The sequence below is a fragment of the Mustelus asterias genome, chromosome 2 (assembly GCF_964213995.1).
Source record: "Mustelus asterias chromosome 2, sMusAst1.hap1.1, whole genome shotgun sequence".
Taxonomy (NCBI): domain Eukaryota; kingdom Metazoa; phylum Chordata; class Chondrichthyes; order Carcharhiniformes; family Triakidae; genus Mustelus; species Mustelus asterias.
In genome coordinates, this window is record NC_135802.1 from 78,612,425 (window position 1) to 78,634,577 (window position 22,153).

Consider the following 22,153-nt stretch of genomic DNA (forward strand, 5'->3'; position numbering starts at 1 on the left):
ACCTTCCATATTCAGCCTGGTTCTCAATTGTATTATTCCCCTGTTAAGCCTTGCTCTCTGATGATAGGGCTTTGAACTGAAAGCACAATATCCCTAATGGGGTTTCTTTCTAAAATTGTACTTATTTTAAAGAATAACATTTACGCAAGATAATTTAAAATATCTTCAGTATTAAGATGAAGGCATGATTTTCAGTGAGTGGTTTTAATATGATTAAGTCTTCACATATTCTCTTTATCAATACCTTCAGCACTGCACCCCAAGCACCCTCCACCCACAACTTTTCAATAATCCCTTCCTCCTTGTAACTCATTGTGCATTGTTTCTCTCAGCTGTGTAATGTGCTTTGAGGTGCCCTTCAGTACATGAGGAGCTCTAAAGCGGTAACAAGAAAAAGTGCTTCACATTTAATGAATTTTGACATTCTTTGAGCTACTACAATGCCACAATGTAATTGTACAAATACTTTGTTGTTTAAAAATCAGCAGGCGCTAGCATCGGTTTCAAAAAGAATACCTTGCTCGTACTCAAGGTTAAATTAATTAGCTTGGAAAGCTTTTTAGGTCACACTAAATGGATATATAGGTTTTAGATGACTGTTCTGTTTAATGGATCAGTCTTGACAAGCTTGTCAATGGATAATGTGTTCCACATTAACAATATGACTGATATAAGGTAAAAATAGATCGGTGTGGCAGTAAGGCTACCCTCATTAATGAAGGCAAAGAACTGGTGAAATTCAAATAATGGTAATTTAAAGCTTATTCTTTTTGGTTTAGAACTATGTCCCATTACTGTAAGAACATGTAAGCAAGTATGCTGATTCCAAATTCATGCCTGTATTTGAATGTGCCTTATTTTCTATTGAGTGATGGGTGGGGGTTGCCCCACTGGCATCAAGGTTTGGGTGTGTTCCCCATGTCTGCGGGAGGGAGTCGCAATGTCAGGATGGGGATCCTTCACTTTAACTTTGATATTGGGGCACGCTTTAAAAGGGCACTCCAATCTCTGAGAAGCAGTCTGGCTGTTGTGTTTAGGAACCCATTCCAAGAGTTCTAAGCGTGGGAGAATTCAGTGAGAATCTCCCCAGGCTCCAAAAACATTTCTAAGTGTGGTTGACTTTGGGCGGCATGGTGGCATAGTGGTTAGCACTGCTGTTTCACAGCGCCAGGGTCCCAGGTTCAATTCTGGCCTTGGGTCACTGTCTGTTTGGAGTTTGCACTTTCTCCCCATGTCTGCCTGGGTTTCCTCCGGGTGCTCCGGTTTCCTCCCACAGTCCAAAGATGTGCGGGTTAGGTGGATTGGCCATGCTAAATTGACCCTAGTGTCAGGGAATTAGCAGGGTAAATGTGGGATTACGGGAATAAGGCCTGAGTGGGATTGTGGTCGGTACAGACTCGATGGGCCAATGGCCTCCCTCTGTACTGTAGGAATTCTATGAATTGCAAACTGAAATGCTCCAACCCTCCCAATGGGAATCTCACCTAATTTCCTGCAGGGGCCAACACTTAAAAATTTATTGGGAGAATTCCACCCTATGTCTTAATAACTTAATCAATTTTTTGTTTTGAGGAAATAACAAGGAGAATTGATGAGTGTTGTGCACTGGATGTTGTCTACATGGATTTTAGTAAGGCATTTGACAAGATCCTAAATGACAGACTGGTCAGAAAAGTTGGTTTGGTTGAGTGGGCATAGAAGTAGCAAATGGAATTCAGTTTGGCGAAGTGTGAGGTAATGCATTTGGGGAGGGTAAATCTAGGGAATACACAGTACACCGCAGAATACTGAGAAGAGAGTAAGTGAAAGACATTGTAGTGCATATTCACACGTCCTTGAAGGTGGCAGGACAGGTGGATAATGCGGTAAATAAAGCATTGGAATATATTCCTTATTGGACTAGGTATTGAACACAAAAGCAGGGATGTATTATTGGAACTGTATAAAACACTGGTTAGGCCACAACTGGAATTTTATGTACAGTTCTGGTCATCATATTACAGGAAGGACATTATTGCTCTGGAGAGAGTACAGAGGGGTTTTACAAGAATATTTCCAGGGCTTGAAAATTGCAACTATGAGGGAAGATTGGATAGGTTAAGGTTTTTTTCATTTGAACAAAGATGGCTGAGGGTTACTTAATTGAGGTGTTCAAAATTATGAAGGGCTTAGATAGAATAGATGGGAAAGATCGGTTTGCCCTAACTCAGGGGTCAATTACCAGGGGACATAGATTTAAGGTGATTGGGAGAAGAATTATAAGGGACATAGAGGGTGGTAGGTGTCTGGAATTTACTGCCTGAATTGGTGGTTGAGGCAGAAACAAACAACGCATTTAAAAGATACCTGGACCTAACCTGAAGTGCTGTAACCCGCAAGGCTATGGACTCGGTGTTGGAAAGTGGAATTAAAATGAGCAACTAGTTTTTTTTCTCTTTGGCTGGTGCAGGGACGATGGGCTGAATAGCCTCTTTCTTTGCATTTCTATGTTTCTCTCATACTGTGATGAGATAACATACCTTATGTGAGGTGACCCTTTCATCCCTGTCACCTAAACCCAGTCGCCTTAGTAAAGCTGGGCATTAGGAATACAACATTCCTGACCTCCAACAGCAGATGACCTATTTCTATTATTAACTTATTGTTTGCACATAATGGCTACCAGCGCTTCTGATGGAAAAGAGTAAAGGCGAGGGAGCAGGTGAAATATTTCCCCCCACATTTCTCACCTGCTACATAACTAATCCAAGGTGAATGCTTTAGTCTTTTGGAAATTTAGGTCATGGAACTTTAAATCAGCCGATGGCTACCGGTAAGGGGAAGGTAGCCTCTTAATGATTGTTGAAACAATTCCAACTTCTAAATATCTAGCTGAGGTTTCTGTGTAAACTGTGACCTCCACAAATGCTTAAGGTGCTTAAGCCTAATCTAATTACAACCCAAAACTACATCAGACTAAACACTTTTAGAAGGCTAATCGCTTTAACACACAAGGAGTGCTGCAACAATAACATTGTAGCATAATCAATGTAATGTATTCAGGCCAGAGAATCTTAGAAGGACCCAAGTGTACTATATATCGGATTTGTACCTACAGATTGGCCAGGTTTTGTAAACAGTACATAATTTTAAACAAAATTCTCAAGTAATTATTTAAACATCTCTTCATAACTGAACTGTACTGACTCTTCAAATTATATGAAAATTGCCCAATGAAACAAACAGACTATATGGTAGTTTGCTGTGGGGCTGAAGCATAAAATGTTGCTGCACTGGTTTACATGCATAGCTCCATGTTGTTGATTGTTGAATCCTCCTCATAATATGGGAAGCAAGTGTTTTGTGCACATTAAACTAACCCCCCCCCCCCCCTTCCCCCACTCCGATTTGATTCAAATTTGCACTAAAGCTTTTCGTGTCAGAGCACACCTCTGGCAACGATGGTTTGGCACAGATATAGGAAACTGGTTAAATACCTAGTGAATTTTTTCTCCTTTGTGGTACTCCTTCCCTTTATTGCTAAAGCTCACTATTTTGGTCTCTGTAAGCCAATGGATTAATGGCCAGTGTGCTCCAAACTATTTAACAAAATACAAATGGCAGTGATTGAGTGGCCAACAGTAACTCTCCGCTAACAACTGGTATTCAAAACCCTGACACTGATTCCTATGTTTCCATCACATTACATTCCAAACTCTCGGAGCACCACAAATATAATTAAATTCACTCATTGGTAGGTGAGGTTTGCCTTATGGGTTACAGGCGCAAAGAGCACCTACAGAGCAGTGGATCCTGCAATGTAATGTTGGAAATGCCATTATGCATCAAGGAAAGTGAAGTCGGCCTTGCAAGTTCTATTTAAATGAAGCAATATTTATCTTACTGACTCAGCCTTGTTGAGAGATGCTGATTAAAGCTTTTTGGTTTTAATTTTAACAGATCATTGAGAAGAACATTACTCCTTTTGTTGATAAATGGGAAGAAGCAGGAACATTCCCAGCCCATAGAATCTTCAAAATCCTTGGAGAAGCTGGCTTCCTGGGTATTAACAGGCCAATAGGTAACTCACATTTATGATTTTATAATTATAATTCTGGACTATATATTATTTCAGTTTAAAAATGGTTTAATATCATAAATAGCTTAGAATTTCTTTAGAAATAGGGCAATAAAAGCAAATGAGATATATAGCCTGAAGCATACATCACACATTATTTGTAAAACCATGAATATCAGGTGGAAGGCCTCCCTGTGGTGCGTTTAGAGTTTGCTGATAGGGGGTCATTTAACTAGGTGGCAGGGTGACAGTGGGGGCACTGTCACCTTCCCGTCTCCACCCTATTAAAGTCCATGGCGGGAAGGCTAGTTGACTACTTTCCACCCTGCCATTGACTAAGACCTTTAAGTGGGCAATTAATACCCACTAAGGGCTCCATCCCTGCCACTGTTATTAATCCACTGGCAGGTGGTGGGCTTTTTTTTATTCATTCGTGGGACATGGGCGTCACTGGCTGGCCAGCATTTATTGCCCATCCCTAGTTGCCCTTGAGAAGGTGGTGGTGAGCTGCCTTCTTGAATCGCTGCAGTCCATGTTCTGTGGATTGACCCACAATGCCGTTAGGGAGGGAATTCCAGGATTTTGACCCAGCGACTGCGAAGGAACAGCGATATAGTTTCAGGTCAGGATGATGAGTGACTTGGAGGAGAACTTGCAGGTGGTGGTGTTCCCATTTATCTCCTGCCCTTGTCCTTCTAGATGGAAATGGTCGTGAGTTTGGAAGGTGCTGGCTAAGGACTTTTGGTGAATTGCTGCAGTGCATCTTGTAGATAGTACACACTGCTGCTGCAGAGCGTCGGTGGTGGAGGGATTGAATGTTTGTAGATGTGGTGCCAATCAAGCGAGCTGTTTTGTCTTGGATGGTGCCAAGCTTCTTGAACGTTGTTGGAGCTGCACTCATCCAGGCAAGTGGGGAGTATTCCATCACACTCCTGACTTGTGCCTTGTGGATGGTGGATAGGCTTTGGGGAGTCAGGAGGTGAGTTACTCGCCACAGTATCCCTAGCTTCTGACCTGCTCTTGTAGCTACTGTGTTTGTATAATGAGTCCAGTTGAGTTTCTGGTCAATGATAACCCCAAGGATATGGAGAGTATGACAAGCAAACCTATGTATGATTGCTTCTGGGCTGCGGTGGGGGTCTAAATGAAGGGACCCAGCAGAAAGGGCTGGGCCAGCTGAAAGCTAACCCCTTGCACTTGCTGCTGAACCTCCTCTGCCCTGCTCCCTCACCCTGTGGCACCCTTGCTATCATCGTATAGCTGTGTCCTGGGATACAGTGACGATAGTATGCCTGGGGTGAGTGATCTACTGGCAGCAGCCACCGCCTCCCCTGTGACACTGCCAATTAAGAAGCCAGCAGCTGTCGACAAACGGGACCTTGATCCCAGGAAAGGACCACTGCTGTCCAGTTAAGTGCCTGAGTGGCACTTAATGTGGCAGTCCATGTGTAAAAGTGGCAATGTGGGGCTCTCGCTGTCTCTCCAGCCAGTGGGTGAGACTTCCATCTCCTCTATTAAATATTACTCATCATCTTTCTTTCCTCCCTGAATTTCTTACTGTAGTGATGTTTTATAGAAATTCTTTTGAGCATTCATTAGAAGCAACTGAATTTAACTACAAAGCAATTTACATTTTGTGCTTGGGTTGTGGGAGGTATTTTGCTACCTTTCCCTATTTGCTCTGTGAGCATCATGGTTGCCTCTCTTGAACCACAGCAATGGGAACACTCTCAAATAGGAATACCAAGGTATTGACCTAGCAACCATGAAGGAGATGCGATGTGTGATCAAATCAGGATGGTGTGTAACTTAAACACGTCTTGGAAGTGATGTTCTAATCACAACATTCTGCTGTCATCCTTGGTGATGAAAGTCGCACAGAAGAGAAGTATTGTCAAAGTAACCTTGATGTGTTGCTCCAACAACAACTTGTATTTATATACAGTCTTTAACATTGTAAAATGCACAAAACCAGTTCACAGGAACTTTATCAAATAAAACTTAAAGCTACATGAAGATCTTAAGGCAGATGAAAAAAATGGTGGAAGTTTTAAAGAGCTACTTTAATGGGGAGAAGGAAAACAGAGAAAGGGAGGGAATTGCAGAGCTTAGAGCCATAGTACATTCTGTACATTATGTACTGCAGCTACTTTGTGCCTGTGATGGGGTTAGATATTGAGCCCAATGGAAGGCGTTTCAGTTAAGTGAACTGCTGTGCCCTGGATGATGTTGAGCTTCGAGTGTTATTACAACTTCACATTTCTAACTTGAACCTTTAAATGGTTCAAGGAGGCTTTGAGACATCAGGAGTGAGTCACATGTTGAAGAGTGAAGAACAACAACATTTATATAGTATGCCAACTAAGGTGTCGCAAAGTCCTTTACAACCAATGAATTACTTCAACAGTCACTGGTGTTTTGTAGGTAAATATGATGGCCAGTTTACATACAACAAAGTTCTACAAGCAGAAGGGAAAGTGGACTATTTTTCATGTTTCATTGAGCTTTTGGTGGTATTGCTTGATGGGAGAAAGTTGGCCAATACCAAACCTCTGGCTTGCTCTTGTAGCCACCTTGTTGATATGGCTGTTCCAGTTAAGCTTTTGGTCAGGTGTAGCACCAAGATGTAAAAGGGTGGGGAAGTTGATTGTGGTCAATAGAGTAAAGGGAAGAAGCCGAAGGAAAGTCGTGTGTTGCAGAAAAGTATTGACAATAGCTTGGAAGTAAATTACCTGTCCAACCTGCTGCCTCAAGATAACAGTAAGAAAATTCCCCAGTACTTCCGCTCTCTCCCTCAGTCCCTCTTCTCCCCACCCACCTGTTGCCACCCTTGGTGCTTCCTGCCCTGCCTCCATGACTTGACTTCCATTCTTGCTCTCTGGCCTGCCAGGCTTTGGCCCTGGTCCTGCCTTGCCTCCCTGAATTGCCTCTCACCCTCTTATCTTAGGTTTCAGGGTCTGTTCTTGCTGCTGGTTCCTCTCCTGTCTTTGCTGCTGGCTTCACCCGTTGCTGAACCCATGGCCTCCATCTAGTGACAAAAGGTGGTCGGTGCAAGTAGTTCTGGCACTTCAGCTGATGGCTGCACCAACTGACTTCTGCCACTAAATGCAACTTTGGCAGTCTAAATTATATATTGTATTGTACAATATTTATTTTATGTACGCACTTGTATGGTGCAGTATTTCAACTTCTGCATTATTTTTTCCGGGTGAGAAATGCCTGAAAGAACTTAACTCCGGCTTTGATTTCTGTGGGAATCCATGATTCATCTAAGAGTTGTTACTTAAATTCCAGCTTTTCAGGAATGCAACCACAACTTTAAGTGAGAACTTACTGTACCTATTACTGACTTAAAGAGGATCAGGTATGGCAGTTTAACATCCCTTGTCAGAACGTTTTCAGAAAGGTGAAGGGGGGGGGGTAAAAAAGCAGCAGAGTTGCAATAGTTATTAAAGAAATAATCACATTCGTGAGAAGGGATGATGTGCACCAAATGAAGCCATATGGGTTAAACAAAAAAGGGGCAATCACATTTCTAGGAATATACGTTAGAGCAGTGTTGTTCAGGTCACCATATTTGCTGCATGAAACAAAATATATGGAATATTAATAAAACAAATTCACAACCTTTTGAAAATAGTTTTGTGATTTTAAACCTCACAACTACTGTACAAATCTCATCCTGTCCTCTATTGTCTTCAGCTCCGACGAAGGGTCATCCTGTCTCGAAACGTTGGCTCTGTTCTCTCTCTCCACAGATGCCGTCAGACCTGCTGAGATTTTCCAGCATTTTGTTTCAGATTCCGGCGTTCGGAGTAATTTGCTTTTATGCTACATGTATGTAACTGATTCGCCACAAATCATTGACGATCATATTGGACGAGACTAGGTCAGAGGGGATTTAGAAGTATTTTCACCCAAAGGATAATGGGGGTCTGGAACACACTGCCTAAAATGTTGGTGGAGGCAGAAGCTTTCATAGCACTTAAAAAGATCACTTGAGATTCTGTAACTCACCAAGAGCTGGAAGGTGAGATTTGACTGGTTAACTCTTTTTCGGCTGATACAGACGTAATGGGCTGAATGGCTGCTCTTATGCTGTAAATTTATCTGTTTAGAAAGATGCAGGTAATGATCAAAATAAGATTCAAGTTAAAATAAAGAATGGGATGAGTTTATACTTGTGCAAAGCAAATCGATTACATAAACTAGAAATGTAAAAATGGCATGGAAGTAAAAATAGTAAAGAAATTAGGTTACAAAACTCTGCAGAATAAGCATCTGAGCTTGGAGAATGGACATCATTTAATTATTTACTATCTTAAAAGGCGTGTGCACATAAATTATTTAACTGGCACTGAATAATACACTATCCTGTGGCAGTGGTTATGTTATTGCTAAACATAACCAAGTATCATTTAGAAAGATTCAAATGAAATTGATTGTTTTACTATCGAAACAAATTTTTAAGTCTTTTTGTTGATTACAGTCACCAATGAAAATGGATTTAAATATCTTTAGGACTATGGGTATTTCTCTGAACCATAACAAATTGCATCAGAAAAAGACAATGGTGTGTACACCCTGGAAAATACGTATCAGTGCTGATGGCACTGGAGCAAAATGGGAATGGAGAGGTCGTCCGAAGGCGAGGTAGAGAATTATCTCACTGGATCACCCATTCATGCCAGGAACACATTTCTAATCTGCTCTTAACAGTCAAGAAATTTATTTTAATTGGATGTGTATTATCATGAAATACAACCATTGTCAATCTTGTTAGGAATACTCTGTGCCCGCTGTTATTTTCATTCCACATTTTTCTTTGGCTATGTTTTTGAGGTCTTGTCGCAAAAGTGTTGATTTCCAAATTTTTGGTTGTTAGCCAAAATTTTGAACGCAAGGATCCATTTATTTTATTTGAGGATGCAGAGGAGAGTTTAAAAGAAGGATAATAGGCGATTTTCTAATGGAAAGGTTCCCCTTGCTCATCATTACACACAACCCATACTGTACGCAGAAATATACTACCATGGATTATCGGGAGTGGGGCCACTTTCACAAACACTTCACCAAGGACACTTGTAATATTATGCCAGACTCTGAGCTCTAACCAAGTTGCAATATACAATACTGGTTTAAAGGCTACCACAGAGGGTTGTCAGCCCTCCAGAATTAGCCTGGTGTCCTCAAACTGAAAACTGTCAGCAAAATAAAACTTTTCTGAAGTATTTTTTGGTGGCTAGATCTAGGACTGGGACAAAATTGGCACCAGAACAGAGTTTTGGACGACTTCAAGTTTACAGAGGGTCGAATGTGGGAGTCCAGTTCAGAGTGTGTTGGATGATCGAATCTAGAGGTACAAAAGGGATGAATGAGGTTATCACCAACAGATTAGAGAGGAGCAAAGTCAGACAGTGCTACAGATTTGGGATTAGGTGAACTTGACGGCACGAATATGAGATTGAAAGCTCATCTCAGGATTAAGTGTGACAACATGGTTGTGAACAGATGTGCTTAATCTCAGACTGTTGCCAGGGAGAGGAATGTAGTTGGTGCTCCCTTAATATCTGCAAATTGCATAGACTCCTGATAATTTAACAATATTATTTGCTTATGTTTTCACCTACTGGCTAGATTTTTTCTTTTCTTCAAGAAAAAATCAATGCGAAAACATTCAAGTTTATTTAGTTATGAAAAACATTAATATTTTAGCTTAAGTACCAAACTGTTACGATCTCAAAAATGTAACACGAAACCTAGAACCTTCTATGTTAGTATATTGTTCACTCAGAATTCTTTAATTCTGAGAACTGGCAAATGGCAAATAACATCCTTGCCACACGTGTGAGCCAGTGACTTTCTCCAAAAAGAGAAGATCTGGCCATCACCCCAAGACATTGAATGGCATTACCATCACTGAATTTCCAACTATCAACATCCATTGACCAGAAACTGAACTGGACAAGCCAAATAGAACAAAGAACAAAGAAAATTACAGCAGACCACCGACCATGCTGCCCGACTGAACTAAAACCCCCTACCCTTCCGGGGACCATATCCCTCTATTCCCATCCTATTCATGTATTTGTCCAGACGCCCCTTAAAACTCACTCTCGTATCTGCTTCCACTACCTCCCCCGGCAGCGGGTTCCAGGCATCCACCATCCTCTGTGTAAAAAACTTGCCTCGTACATCTCCCTTAAACCTTGCCCCTCGCATCTTAAACCTATGCCCCCTAGTAATTGACTCTTCCACCCTGGGAAAAAGCTTCTGACTATCCACTCTGTCCATGCCCCTCATAATCTTATAGACTTCTATCAGGTCGTCCCTCAATCTCCAACGTTTCAGTGAGAACAAACCAAGTTTCTCCACCCTCTCCTCATAGCTAGTGTCCTCCATGCCAGGCAACATCCTGGTAAATCTTTTCTGTCCCAAAGCCTCTACATCCTTCTGGTAGAGTGGCGACCAAAATTGAACACTATATTCCAAGTGCGGCTTAACTAAGGTTCTATAAAGCTGCAACATGACTTGCCAATTTTTAAACTCAATGCCCCGGCCGATGAAGGCAAGCATGCCGTATGTCTTCTTGACGACCTTCTCCACCTGCGTTGCCACTTTCAGTGACCTGTGTACCTGTAGACCCAGATCCCTCTGCCTATCAATACTCTAAAGGGTTCTGCCATTTACTGTATATTTCCTATCTTTATTAGACCTTCCAAAATGCATAATGCATTTGTCCGGATTAAACTCCATCTGCCATCTCTCTGCCCAAGCCTCCAATCGATCTATATCCTGCTGTGTCCTCTGATCGTCCCCATCGCTATGCGCAAATCCACCATCCTTTGTGTCATCCGTAAACTTACTAATCAAACCAGTTACATTTTCTTCCAAATCATTTATATATATATTATGAACAGCAAAGGTCCCAGCATTGATTCCTGAGGAACGCCACTTGTCACAGCCCTCCATTCAGAAACCCACCCTTCCACTGCTACCCTCTCTTCTATGACCGAGTCAGTTCTGTATCCACCTTGCCAGCTCACCTCTGATCCCATGCAACTTCACCTTCTGCACCAGTCTGCCATGAGGGACCTTGTCAAAGGCCTGACTGAAGTCCATAGTAGACAACATCCACTGCCCTACCCTCATCAATCATCTTCGTCACTTCCTCGAAAAACTCGATCAAGTTAGTGAGACATGACCTCCCCTTCACAAAACCATGTTGCCTCTTGCAAATACGTTCACTTATTTCTACGTGGGAGTAAATCCTGTCTCGAAGAATCCTCTCCAATAATTTCCCTACCACTGACATATGGCTCACCGGCCTGATATTACCTGGATTATTCTTGCTAACCCTTCTTAAACAAAGGAACAACATTGGCTATTCTCCAATCCTGTGGGACCTCCCCTGTAGCCAGTGAGGATACAAGGATTTCTCTCAAGACCCCAGCAATTTCCTCCCTTGCCCTCTCAGTATTTTGGGGTATATCCCATCAGGTCCTGGGGACTTGTCTACCTTATTGTTTCTCAAGAACCCCAATACCTCCTCCTTTTTGATCTCAACATGATTCAAACTATCTACACACTCTTTCCCAGATTCATCATCCACCAAGTCCTTCTCTTTGGTGAATACTGACGCAAAGTACTCATTTAATACCGCGCCCATTTCCTCTGGCTCCACGCATAGATTCCCTTCCCTGTCCTTGAGTGGGCCAATCCTTTCCCTGGCTACCCTTTTGCTCTTTATATGTATAAAAAGCCTTGGGATTTTCCTTAATCCTGCTAGCCAATGCTTTTTCGTGACCCCTTTTAGCCCTCCTTACTCCTTGCTTAAGTTTCTTTCTACTTTCCTTGTATTCCACACTTGCTTTGTGTGTTCCCAGCCTCCTAGCCTTGACAAATGCTTCCTTTTTCTCTTTGACTAGGCTCACAATATCTCTCGTTATCCAAGGTTCCCAAAACTTGCCATACTTATCCTTCATCCTTACAGGAATGTGCTGATCCTGAATCCCTACCAACTTACACTTGAAAGCCTCCCACATGCCAGATGTTGATTTGCCCTCGAACATCTGTCCCCAATCTACATTCTTCAGTTCCTGCCTAATATTGTTGTAATTAGTCTTCCCCCAGTTTAGCACCTTAACTTGAGAACTACACTTTTCCTTATCCATCAGTACCTTAAAGCTTACTGAATTGTGGTCACTGTTCCCGAGCTGCTCCCCTACTGAAACGCCAACTACTTGGCCAGGCTCATTCCCCAATACCAGGTCCAGTACGGTCCCTTCCCTAGTTGGACTATCTACATACTGTTTCAAGAAGCCCTCCTGGCTGCTCCTTACAAACTCTGCCCCATTCACACCCCTAGCACTAAGTGAGTCCCACTCAATATAGGGGAAGTTAAAATCTCCCACCACAACAACCCTGTTACTTTTACACCTTGCCAAAATCTGCCTACATATCTGTTCCTCTATCTCACGCTGACTGTTAGGCTGCCTATAGTAAACTCCCAACATTGTGACTACACCCTTCCTATTCTTGAGCTTTGCCCATATTGCCTCACTGTATGAGCACTCCAAGGTGTCCTCCCGCAGTACAGCTGTGATATTCTCCTTAACCAGTAGTGCAACTCCACCACCCCTTTTACATCCCCCTCTATCCCACCTGAAACATCTGTATCCTGGAATGCTAAGCTGCCAATCCTGTCCTTCCCTTAACCAAGTCTCTGTAATGGCAACAACATCATAGTTCCAAGTACTAATCCAAGCTCTAAGTTCATCTGCCTTACCTGCTACACTTCTCGCATTGAAACAAAAATAGATAGATACTGTGGCTACTAGAGCAGGTCAAAGGCTAGGAATCCTGCGGCGGGTAACTCACTTTCTAACCCCACGCCCCCATGCCTGTCCACCATCTACAAGGCACAAGGCAGGACTGTGATGGAATACTCCCCACTTGCCTGGATAAGTGCAGCTCCAACAACACTCAAGAAGCTTGACATGAACCAGGACAAAGCAGCCCACTTGATTGGTGTCCCATCCACAAACATTCACTCCCTCTACCGCTGCCGAACAGTGGCGGCCGCATGTACCTTCTACAAGGTAAACTGGTTTAATTTGATTTATTATTGTCACAGGTATTAGTATACAGTGAAAAGTATTGTTTCTTGCGCACTATACAGACAAAGCATACTGTACATAGAGAAGGAAAGGAGAGAGTGGAAAACATAGTGTTACAGTCATAACCGCACAGGGGTGGCACACTGGTTAGCACTGCTGCCTCACAGCTCCAGGAACCTGGGTTCAATTCCTGGCTTGGGTCACTGTCTGTGTGAAGTTCGCACGTTCTCCCTGTGTCTGCGTGGGTTTCCTCCGGGTGCTCCGGTTTCCTCCCACAGTCCAAAGATGTACAGGTTAGCTGCATTGGCCATGCTAAATTCTCCCTCAGTGTACCCGAACAGGCGCCGGAGTGTGGCGACTAAGAGATTTTCACAGTAACTTCGTTGCAGTGTGAATGTAAGCCTACTTGTGATTAATAAACTTTTTAAAAAACTTTATTACCATCTGGAAGGACAAGGGCAACAGATACCTGGGAACACCACCACCTGGAGGTTCCTCTTCATGTCACTTACCATCCTGATTTGGAAATATATAACTGTTCCTTCACTGTCACTGGGTCAAAAGCCTGAAAATCCTTCCCTAACAGGACTGTATGTGTACCAAGACCACATGGACTGCAACAGTTCAAAAAGGCAGCTCACCACCATCTTCTCACGGGTAATTAGGGGTGGGGAATAAATGGTGTCCTAGCCAGTGATGTCCACATCCTGTGAATGAATATGAAAAAAAATAAAGTAGCATGCAATGATAAAAGACATTTTGGTTTATCAAGCTTGGTATTTTGCCAGACATTACATAGCTTCATCTATCATTTTCTCTACCCAACATAGAGTCATAGAGGTTTACAGCATGGAAACAGGCCCTTCGGCCCAACTTGTCCATGCTGCCTTTTTTTTTAAACCGCTAAGCTAGTCCCAATTGCCCACATTTGGCCCATATCCCTGTATACCCATCTTACCCATTTAACTGTCTAAACGCTTTTTAGAAGTCAAAATTGAACCGGCCTCTACTACTACCTCTGGCAGCTTGTTCCAGACACTCACCACCCTCTGTGTGAAAAAAACTGCCCCTCTAGACCCTTTTGTATCTCTCCCCTCTCACCTTAAGCCTATGCCCTCTAGTTTTAGATCCCCCTACCTTTGGGAAAAGATATTGACTATCTAGCTGATCTATACTCCACATTATTTTATAGACCTCTATAAGATCACCCCTCAGCTTCCTACGCTCCAGAGAAAAAAGTCCCAGTCTATCAAGCCTCTCCTTATAACTCAAATCACTCTGTCCACCTGTGACTCCACTTTTAAGGAGCTATGAACCTGTACCCCTAGATCTCTTTGTTCTGTAACTCTCTCCAACGCCCTACCATTAACTGAGTAAGTCTTGCCTGGTTCAATCTACCAAAATGCATCACTTCTCATTTATCTAAATTAAACTCCATCTGCCATTCGTCAGCCCACTGGCCCAATTGATCAAGATCCTGTTGCAATCGGAGATAACCTTCTTCACTGTCCACTATGCCACCAATCTTGCTGTCATCTGCAAACTTACTAACCATGCGTCCTATATTCTCATCCAAATCATTAATATAAATAACAGTTATTAGAAGTTTCAAAGATAATAGTGAAAATCTCCAGAATATTTCTCTAACCTTATAACCTCCATTATTCAGTTCTGTCTGTTATTTTCTATTATCTTGTTATGTCTCAACAGTATAGATAATTATTGGATTCAAATGGAATACTTGATGGCCTCTGTATCCTTATTCATACAGTGTTTCATCCTGCTTCTAGCTTCATTCTCTGCTTTTTTTTTCATTTTCCCTCGTTTATGTTTCTGGATGTTTTCCCATATGTTGTCTAAATCATGCTCCATGTGTGGATCTAAACAATGAATTTCTGTGATATATTTGACTGTGGTCAACTTCACAACTGAATGTAATCCATACTCACCCAATGTCCACATATCCACAGAGCTGTGGTTAGAAGTTTGAACACTGGCTGATTTTGCTCTACTGTAATGGAATTTGTCGTAATCAGTGTGAGGGGTGTCAGTAATGCAGCATAGAATGCTTTCCTTTTTGGGCACTCAGTGTCACCATCTTGCACTCCCTGCATCTATTGCCCCGAAGCTGTACAAGGCTTATGTTGGGGGGGGGGTTATCCATTTATATAAGAAATGTTATGCTTCTGTAAATCTCTTAACATTAATAACAAAGATATAAAAGATTAAAATAGAGATTTATAAATCAATAAGAAAATCGCTGTTTCCCTCCTTATTTCCGAGCCTATGAACCCTGATAGTATTCCAGCAATAGTACTGAATACTTGTACTCAGGAACTTGCTGAGTACAGCTACAACATGAACATTTATTCAGTAATGTGGAAAATTGCCCAGGTATGTCCTGCATACAAAAAGTAGGACAGATCCAAAGATGTGCGGGTTAGGTTGATTGGCCATGCCTAAAATTGCCCCTTAGTGTCCTGAGATGCGTAGGTTAGAGGGATTAGTGGGTAAAATATGTAGGGATATAGGGGTAGGGCCTCGGTGGGATTGTGGTCGGTGCAGACTCGATGGGCCGAATGGCCTCTTTCTGTACTGTAGGGATTCTATGATTCTATGAGATCCAACCCAGCCAATTACTGCCCCATCAGTCTACTCTCGATCATCAGTGAGCGATGGAAGGGATCATTAACAGTGCGATCAAGTGGTACTTGCTTAGCAATAACCTTGGCTCACTAATGCTCAGTTAGGGTTCTGCCAGAGCCACTCAGCTCCTGATGTCATTCAAACCTTGGTTCAAACATGGGCCAAAGAACTGGACTCCAGTTGAGGTGAGAGTGATTGCCCTTGACATCGAGGCCTCATTTGACTGACAGGCATCAAGGAATCCCAGCAAAACTGGAGTCATTGGGAATCGGGGAAAACCCTCCGTAGGTTGGAGTCATACCTGGCAGAAAGGAAGATGGTTGTTAAAGTCAGTCATTTTCAGCTGCTTCATAAATGACATCCCTTCCATCATAGAGTCAGAAGTGAGGATGTTTGCTGATGATTGCACATTCAGCACCATTCGTGACTCTTCAGACACTGAAACAGTCCATGTCCAAATGTAGCAAGGCCTGGACAATATTCAGGTTTAGGCTGACAAGTGACAAGTAAAATTCATACTAAGCAAATGCCAGGCAATGACCATCTCCGTCAAGAGAAAATCTAACCCTCACCCCATGAGATTCAATGGCATTACCCATTGCTAAATCTCTCCGCCCCCCCCAACCCTATCAATATTCTGGGGGTTACTATTGACCAGAAACTTAACTGGACTAGCAATATACTATACAAGAGCAGGTCAGAGTCTAGGAGTTCTACCACACAAATGAGTGATATGGTATTTGAATTACAGTGCCTGTGCGATGCCAGGTATGTGGGATGTAGAGCCTCACAGTGAGTGTGTACTCTCTTCCAACATTCTGTGACACCATGCCACATCTTCAATGCTATATTTTGGGAAGGGAGGGAATATTTCCATTGTGATTCAATTCTTTTTCTTAAATCCATAACATTGAGATGGAACTCCTGTTAAAAATGAAGAAATGCTAATGTCATTAATTTGAAACTCATTTGAACTGTTGGGGGTTAAGATTTTAGTTTGTGGTGTTTTGATTCCTGCAAAAACCCAGAACAGACATTAGGAAATTTTTAATATTTAGAATTTTGTTCTGCCAAGTTCCAGGTATTGTGACAACTGGAGAGAGAAACTGTTGATAAGCTTTTACCCTATCATTCCCAATGTGTGTTTGACAGGTCAAGTTTCCTGACAAATAAAATGCAAGATTTATTTCTGTACAGCTCAATCAGAAAATGAGAAATGTATCAGCCAAAGCTATGTTATTTCTTCAGTTTTTTTTTCCAAAACATTATTTAAAAATGACAAAAACGATTGCATAATTCAATGACTTAACATCAAGTTGCACACAGTGAAACGAGGAATTCTAATGTCCAGAATGTGTGGGTTGAGAGCGTTTGGGGGGGGGAGGGTGGGGGGTGTTGGTTGTATGATACTGGTGAGTTGTGAGTTTTTGGACATGGGTGCAACCCAGCTCCAACGTACCCACTTCTGGTTTTAAGAGAGGCACGTTTGGTTGCTGGTGAGAACTGTACAAGCTGAAGTTAGGGATTTAATAATTGGATGCTTCGGAGTACTGTTGGCTCAGTTAATGCCTTAATTCATGCAAATAAATTATTTTCAAATTAATTTTAATTTGGCTTCGAAGTTAACCTGAGCAGCGCGGTTGTCCTGGGGTTTGAGAAACAGATCAGGGAAAGGGAGGCAAGTTTAAGCGGCGTTGTCTATCTGAATAAAAACTTATTGCAGCTGGTGTCTCAATTCCCTCTGGCATGTTTGGCAATGAGTACTTGTACAAAGCTGCATCCGCACAAGTCCTTCAGTATTTCAAATTGACAAGATCAGGATGGGAGGCAACTTAAATGTGTTTTACACAGCACATCAGAAGAGGAAGACCAACAATATTCGCGGTAGCAATAACACACTCTGATGGGATCAGCACATAAGAGGGATTGAGGTTTCAGAAGGCACTAACCATGCACTGTTTTCAGACTGCGTCCTTGACCTCTCAAGAGCAGTATTTTCATGTCATGTGGTGATAGGCATCTGCAGCCTCTTACAGGAAGATCTGCTCCCTCTTGCACCTTCATTAAAGTAACAGTGAAAGTCATCAACCCCTAAATTTTGTCCCTCCCACGTGCTAGTGGTAACATAATCAGGATTTCCCAGTCCATTATACATAAATGCAAAAGCGCACGCCTGGTTTGTTTGCAGGTTGACAATTATGTAAATTTACTCTGTGGTGGCAGCCAGAATGTGCATTCAGGAGCATTTGCCTATGTGGCTGGATCCCCACAGACGTGGCTGACAATGAGCATGATACCAATTGACCGCAACGGGGCATAAATAGACAAGCAGAATGGGCGGAGAGGTCGCAGATGGAATTCAATGCAGAGAAGTGTAAGGTGATGCATCTTGGCAAAGGGAGGGGCAGTATAGACTAATAGGACAGTTTTAAACAGAGGGACATTGGGATTCATGTGCATAGATCTTTGAAGGTGGCAGGACGTATTGAGAGAATAGTTAGCAAAACATAAGGGATGATTGTGTTGGGCTTCGTAAATAGAGGTATTGAGAACAGTAGTTATGGTGAAACTGTATAAAGCTCCAGAGTATTGAATCCAATTCTGATTAGGAATGATGTGCACGGGTCTTTGAGAAGGTGCAGAGGAAGCTTAACTGGGGCTAACGGATTTAGCTACAAGGTTAGCAGACAGGAAACAGAGAGTAGCAATAAATGGGTCTTTTTCAAAGTGGTATGGACCCTAGTGGGGTCCCGTAGGGATCAGTACTTGGGCCCCAGCTATTTACAATATTCATCAATGATTCAGGTAAGAGAATCAAAAGTAATGATTTCACACCACACAAAACCTGGTGGGAATGTGTGATGAGGAGGATGTTAAGATGTTTAAAGGTGATTTAGGCAAATTGAGTGAGACTGGGCAAATATTTGGCAAATGCTGTATAACATGGATAGATATGAAGTTACCCACTTCAATGGAGAAACAGAATGGCAGAGTATCATTTAAATGGTGATAGATTGGGAAATATTAATGTACAAAGAGACTTGGGTGTCCTGGTACACCAGTCACTGAGTGCAATTGCTTAAGCATGCAGGTACAACAAGCAGTTAGGAAGGTAAATGGTCTGTTGGCCTTCACTGCAAAAGGATTGAGTACAAGAGCAATGATGTCTTGCTGCAGCTGAACAGGGTCGTGGCGAGACCACACCTTGTGTATTAAGTGCAGTTTTAGTCTTTTTATCGAAGAAAGAATATACTTGCCAAAGAGGGAGTGCGGTTCACCAAACTGACTACTGGGATAGCAGGATTGTCATATGAGGAGAGATTGGGTCAACTGGGCCGTATTCACTGGAATTTAGAAGAATGAGATGGAATCTCATTGAAACATATAAAGTTCTGAGAGAGCTGGACAGACTGGATGTAGGGCTGTTGTTTCCTTTGACTTTGAGGGGGTGCGTGTAGTCTAGAACAAGGGGTCACAGTCTCAATATGGGGTAGGCCATTTAGGACTGAAATGGGAAGAAACATCTTCATTCAGAGGATGGTGAACCTGTGGAATTCTCTACCACAGAAGACTGTGGAGGCCAAATCACTGAATATATTTAAGAAAAATAGATTTCTAATCTCTAAAGGTGTCAAAGGCATAGGGAAAGTGCTGGAGTATGGTGTTGCGATAGAGGATCAGCCATGAGCATGTTGAGTGGCGGAGCAGGCTTGAAGGGCTGAATGGCCTACTCCTGTTCCTATTTTCTATGTTTCTATGTTAGGTTGAAGAAGCTGGGATTGTTCTCCTGGGAGCAAAGGAGATTGAGGAGGGATTTTAGGTGTTCAAGTGTATGACAGGTTTAGATAAAGAAAAACTTCCCTCATTACAAGGACTAGAGGACACAGATTTAAGGCTTTGGGCAAGAAATGCTGTGGGATTGTGAAGAACTTTTTTATGCAGCAAGTAATAATGATCTGGAACTCGCTGCATGTAATGGACTCTTAAGATTTTCCCATTGACATATTAAGCTAACTGGCCTATAGTTACCTGTATTTTGTCTCCCTCCCTTTTTGAATAAGGGTGCTATGTTGGCCGTTTTCCAATCTGCTGGGACTTTTCCAGAATTTAAGGATTCTCGAAAGATTAAGACCAGTACTACCACCTTCTCCGTAGCTGTTTCCTTTAATATCCTAGAATGCAACCCATCATTCCATGGGGACTTATCAGACTTTAGCCCCATTAGTTTCCCCAGTAATTTTTCTCTAGTGATAGTTATTGTACTTATTTCTTCCCCTCCATTTGCCCCTTGATTTAGTACTTTTGGAATGCTTTCTTCTACCATGAAGACTGATGCAAAGTATTTATTTAACTCCCTTGCCATTTCCTGGTTCCCCATTATTATTTCCATAGTCTCATTCTCTAAGGGGCCCATGTTCCCCTTCGCCTCTTTCATTTATATATTTAAAGAAGATCTTACTGTCTTTTTTTATATCTCTTGCTAGTTTACCCTCAGAGTTAATCTTCTCTTTATTTATTTTTTTGGTCATCTTTTGTTAGTTTTTAAAACTTTCCTGATCCTCTAGTTTACGACTAATCTTTGCCATATTGTATGGTTTTTTTCTTTCTGTGCGTGGAGCACCCCCATTCACACCCACTTTCCACCTCTAATTGCCTGCTTTCCTGCTGGACAATCATTAATTGGCAATCTGATGCTAGATTTGACGAGCTGAGATGGTGGGGATGGGAGTACGGACCACTCGGTTTCTGTACCATCTCCCGCACCCCACCAAAAAGTGTAAAATCCAGCCCAATGAGTTTTTATAAACTACAAGAATTTCTTCCAGCACGATGAAGCTGTGACTATTGCTTCGGGAAATTATGTTCCTTCTCACCTTTCATGAGCAGGAGCTCCGATTGAGTTGGCAGTGTGTTTATGGGTAGCCTGCTGGGTCTGGATGATGCGCTGTGCTGCTAATAGCTCACAAGCAGTGCTGGAAAGACATTTCATGATTCACCCTCTCACATCTCCTTTATGCTGCTGGGTTTACTGAGGCCGCACACAGAAAGCCGACTACTTGTGGTTTAAAAATAGACTTAAAATAAAGGCAGCCAACCTGATTATAATATTTAAATAACCAACCTGCTTTCTGAAAGCAGCTTGCTTATCCGCCTCCTGTCCATTAAAAGTAAAAAAGTAAAAAGTTCAAAGGGGGGCTTTAGTTCCTGTTCCATATGTTTTGTGCTTTAACCTCTGATATAAACCCCAACCCACCCATTTTTTTGAGAGTTATGGTTAGAACCAATATGTTGGCTGTGAGTCCATTGATACAGTTGAAAGATTTTTCCTTTCTTTACCCAGAGTACGGCGGATTTGGTTTGGATTTCAGCTACAATATAGCAGTGGCAGAAGAACTGGGAAACATACCTTGTGGTGGAATTCCCATGGCAATCGGCGTCCAGAGTGATATGGCAACACCAGCTCTAGCCAGGTATTAACTGTTTCTTCAGGGTGCAGGTAATTTGGTAAAGTAAAATTAGGGATACTCTCAAAGAAGTTATGTCAGAACTAATAATTTGTTACCATGCCCTTTCCCACTGCTTAAACGTAATTATAAATATTCCATTCAATTGAAATTACACATGTGCCAGCAAATGATTAAGCATGCAATATAACAGTTTGGAACCATAGGGCTAGATTTCCCTGATCCTCGTTCCTGAGGTGCTGGCCTTCTCCCCATAACACTAATGTTTGCTCAGTTTGCTGTGACAGGGTCATTATGCATTCATCGTAGTCTCCTAGCAGAATCTTGAGCAAGTGTTGGGGGAGATTCCGGAGGGACAGAGGAGTTGGGTGCACCCAAAGTTCGAAGGGGGGGGGATTCTGATAGAGGCACCCCTGCCTCAACTTATCACCGAGTCCAATCATTTTTGGCTAGGAAATCCTCCCACCAGCCTAAAAATTGAGGCTGGGCAGGAAATCGTTCTTAAGTACCCATAATTGGCAATTTAATAATTGCCCATTTAAGGCCTCAATTGGGGCAAGGGTAGGTGGCCCATCCCACGCCATGCCAGCCCCAGCATAAAATTGTTGAGAGGTCAGGGCAGGCAGGAACCCAGGAAACCCATTCCTTCCAATTCATGCTGCCTCCCCACCTAAAATCAGGCTGGCAAGGGAGCATGAAATTCAGGCCCAATCCTGATGGGTCCCTAATGTTATTCTATTAGACAGAGATATTGGTTCCTCTCCACCCCACCACCAATGAGAACAGGCTGCCAAGCAGAGGAAAGTCAGAAAAATGAATGGCATGGCAGGTGATGATTTGACTATGGCCACTCACCACTGGTATTT

At 42.4% G+C, this 22,153-nt stretch overlaps 1 protein-coding gene across 1 annotated transcript in view; it reads left to right on the forward strand.

The window, feature by feature from the left end:
* The window catches only part of LOC144509177 (putative acyl-CoA dehydrogenase 6), a 64,773-nt gene that overhangs the window by 24,376 nt on the left and 18,244 nt on the right, over positions 1-22,153 (forward strand). The window contains exons 2-3 of the mRNA XM_078237613.1: positions 3,940-4,060; positions 21,164-21,293. Coding sequence (XP_078093739.1) covers positions 3,940-4,060; positions 21,164-21,293 — 251 coding nt within the window. The remainder of the gene's footprint in view (positions 1-3,939; positions 4,061-21,163; positions 21,294-22,153) is intronic.